This window comes from Saprolegnia diclina (genome assembly GCF_000281045.1).
Source record: "Saprolegnia diclina VS20 unplaced genomic scaffold supercont1.260, whole genome shotgun sequence".
Lineage (NCBI taxonomy): Eukaryota > Oomycota > Saprolegniomycetes > Saprolegniales > Saprolegniaceae > Saprolegnia > Saprolegnia diclina.
In genome coordinates, this window is record NW_008246327.1 from 3216 (window position 1) to 4977 (window position 1762).

General features: G+C 60.9%; 1 protein-coding gene across 1 annotated transcript; it reads left to right on the forward strand.

Annotated features, from left to right (window-relative positions):
• The first annotated feature begins 410 nt into the window (after positions 1-410).
• On the forward strand, positions 411-1675 carry SDRG_17312 (hypothetical protein). The gene is made up of 2 exons (XM_008623553.1): positions 411-1404; positions 1451-1675. The coding sequence occupies exons 1-2, from the start codon at positions 445-447 to the stop codon at positions 1622-1624; spliced, it is 1134 nt and encodes a 377-aa protein (XP_008621775.1). The 5' UTR covers positions 411-444; the 3' UTR covers positions 1625-1675.
• The last annotated feature ends 87 nt before the right edge of the window (positions 1676-1762 follow it).

Genomic DNA, 1762 nt, shown 5'->3' on the forward strand with positions numbered 1-1762 from the left:
CGGCGGCGGCGGCTGGAACTCTGGTGGCGGCGGCGGCGGCTGGAACACCGGTGCTACTGGTGGCTACCTCCGCAAGGTCTAACTCGTCAAGCGCCACTTACTTGTATCGCCCTCTTGCGTAATATGTCTCAAAACAAACGTCGTGGTGCTCTTTTCCAAAGTTACTCTTTAGCGAATCCATGAAGCGTACCGTTTAGCTGCTAATCCCTGGGCTTTCCTCATTGATGGATGTCTCATAGGCCGGTGATTCGACGCAAACTCTTCCAGTCGTGAGCCTTCGCAAAAATCTTCGGGCCTTGGTCACTGAGAGGACGGGACCATGGTCCGATCCGATCCATCCGCCGTCACCAGCTGCCATGAACGTACTTGGCGCAATAAACTGAGTGGTCCAGGTCCCAAACCAGCAATTATCCGATTCTTACTTTTAAAAGGTAGCATTGCACCATGCGGGAGGTCGTCGCCGTCGACCATCTCGCGTGTGTCAACGCCTATTACACCAGCATGCGCGTCTCGCTGCAGAGTCTCCGCGCTCCGGTCGAGCCTTATGCCCGGGCGTCGGCGTCCAAGAAGCGCAAGCGATCGAAAGCGGCGTCGTCGCACAACCCCGAGCCGCCGGCACCCGCGCTGCTTGCCCACTTGGAGGAGGCGCGCTTGCTTGTCCTCGACGCCGTTGTCGCCCAGGCCACGCCGCTAACGATGTCTATCGTCGAGCGCATTGAGCCAATGGTGCAGATGCTGACCGCCTCGGAGAGCATCGTCGCCAACGACTCGGACGACGATGGCCTCGTCATGCAGGACGGCCACCAGTTCCTCTTGCCGCGCCAAGCTACGTACTTTCTCGGTGACGTTCGGAAGCTCACGGCGGCAGACTTGCCGGGTCCTTTCCGCCTCGTCGTGATCGACCCGCCGTGGGACAACAAGAGCGTCGCCCGCAATGGCACGTACGCCACCATGCACGAAGCCAACTTGCTTCCGCTGGCGGCAATGCTCTCTGCGTCCATGGACCCGGCCGGCTGCATCGTTGCGATCTGGGTCACCAACAAGCCGGCGTACATGACGTTCCTCCTCGACGCGCTCCTGCCGGCGATGCGCATGGACTCGTCGTGCCCGCTCGCCGTCTGGACGTGGCTCAAAGTGGCGACGACGGGCGAGCCCGTGACGCCGCTCGCGTCGACACACCGGTTGCCGTTTGAGCGTCTGGTCGTGGCCGCGCGAGGCCCCGCGGCCTTTTGCGACGCCTTCCGCGCGCTGCCCGAGCAGACGCTCGTGAGTGTGCCACTGCGCCACTCGTGGAAGCCGCCGATCGACCACCTCTTCCCGCCGAGTCTTGTGCCATCGAACTCGCCTAAGCTCGAGCTTTTTGCCCGCGAACTTCGACCGCACTGGACCTCGGTCGGCAACGAGGTTGCGCTGACACTTGTTGCAACGGCTCTGATGGACGGAAGCGTAGGTGCTCAAGTTTCAAGATTTGCGCCTCTTCACGCTGGCCACCGACGACGACGACGACGACGAGGGTGCTCGGCGCGATGCGGGCCTCGAGCGAGACGCCGGCGAGGACGGCGAAAGTTCGTGCACTGGTAACGCTACTAGTAGCACAAATAGGGTTGCCACCAGCGAGGTCTAGTACCTCGAGCCAAATGCAAAGAGTAACGTTATGTACAAAGTTACCCACCACTCTACGCCTTCCGGTGCTCCACTGTGTTGTCATTCACAGAGGTGACCGCTCAAGAGATCGACGCGGCAGAATTCATCAGCACATACT

Coding starts and splice junctions, on each gene's coding strand:
- SDRG_17312 (XM_008623553.1), top strand. CDS start 445: ATGCGGGAGGTCGTCGCCGTCGACCATCTCGCGTGTGTCAACGCCTAT. Junction 1,405..1,450: donor GGACCTCGGTCGGCAACGAG/GTTGCGCTGACA, acceptor ACGGAAGCGTAG/GTGCTCAAGTTTCAAGATTT.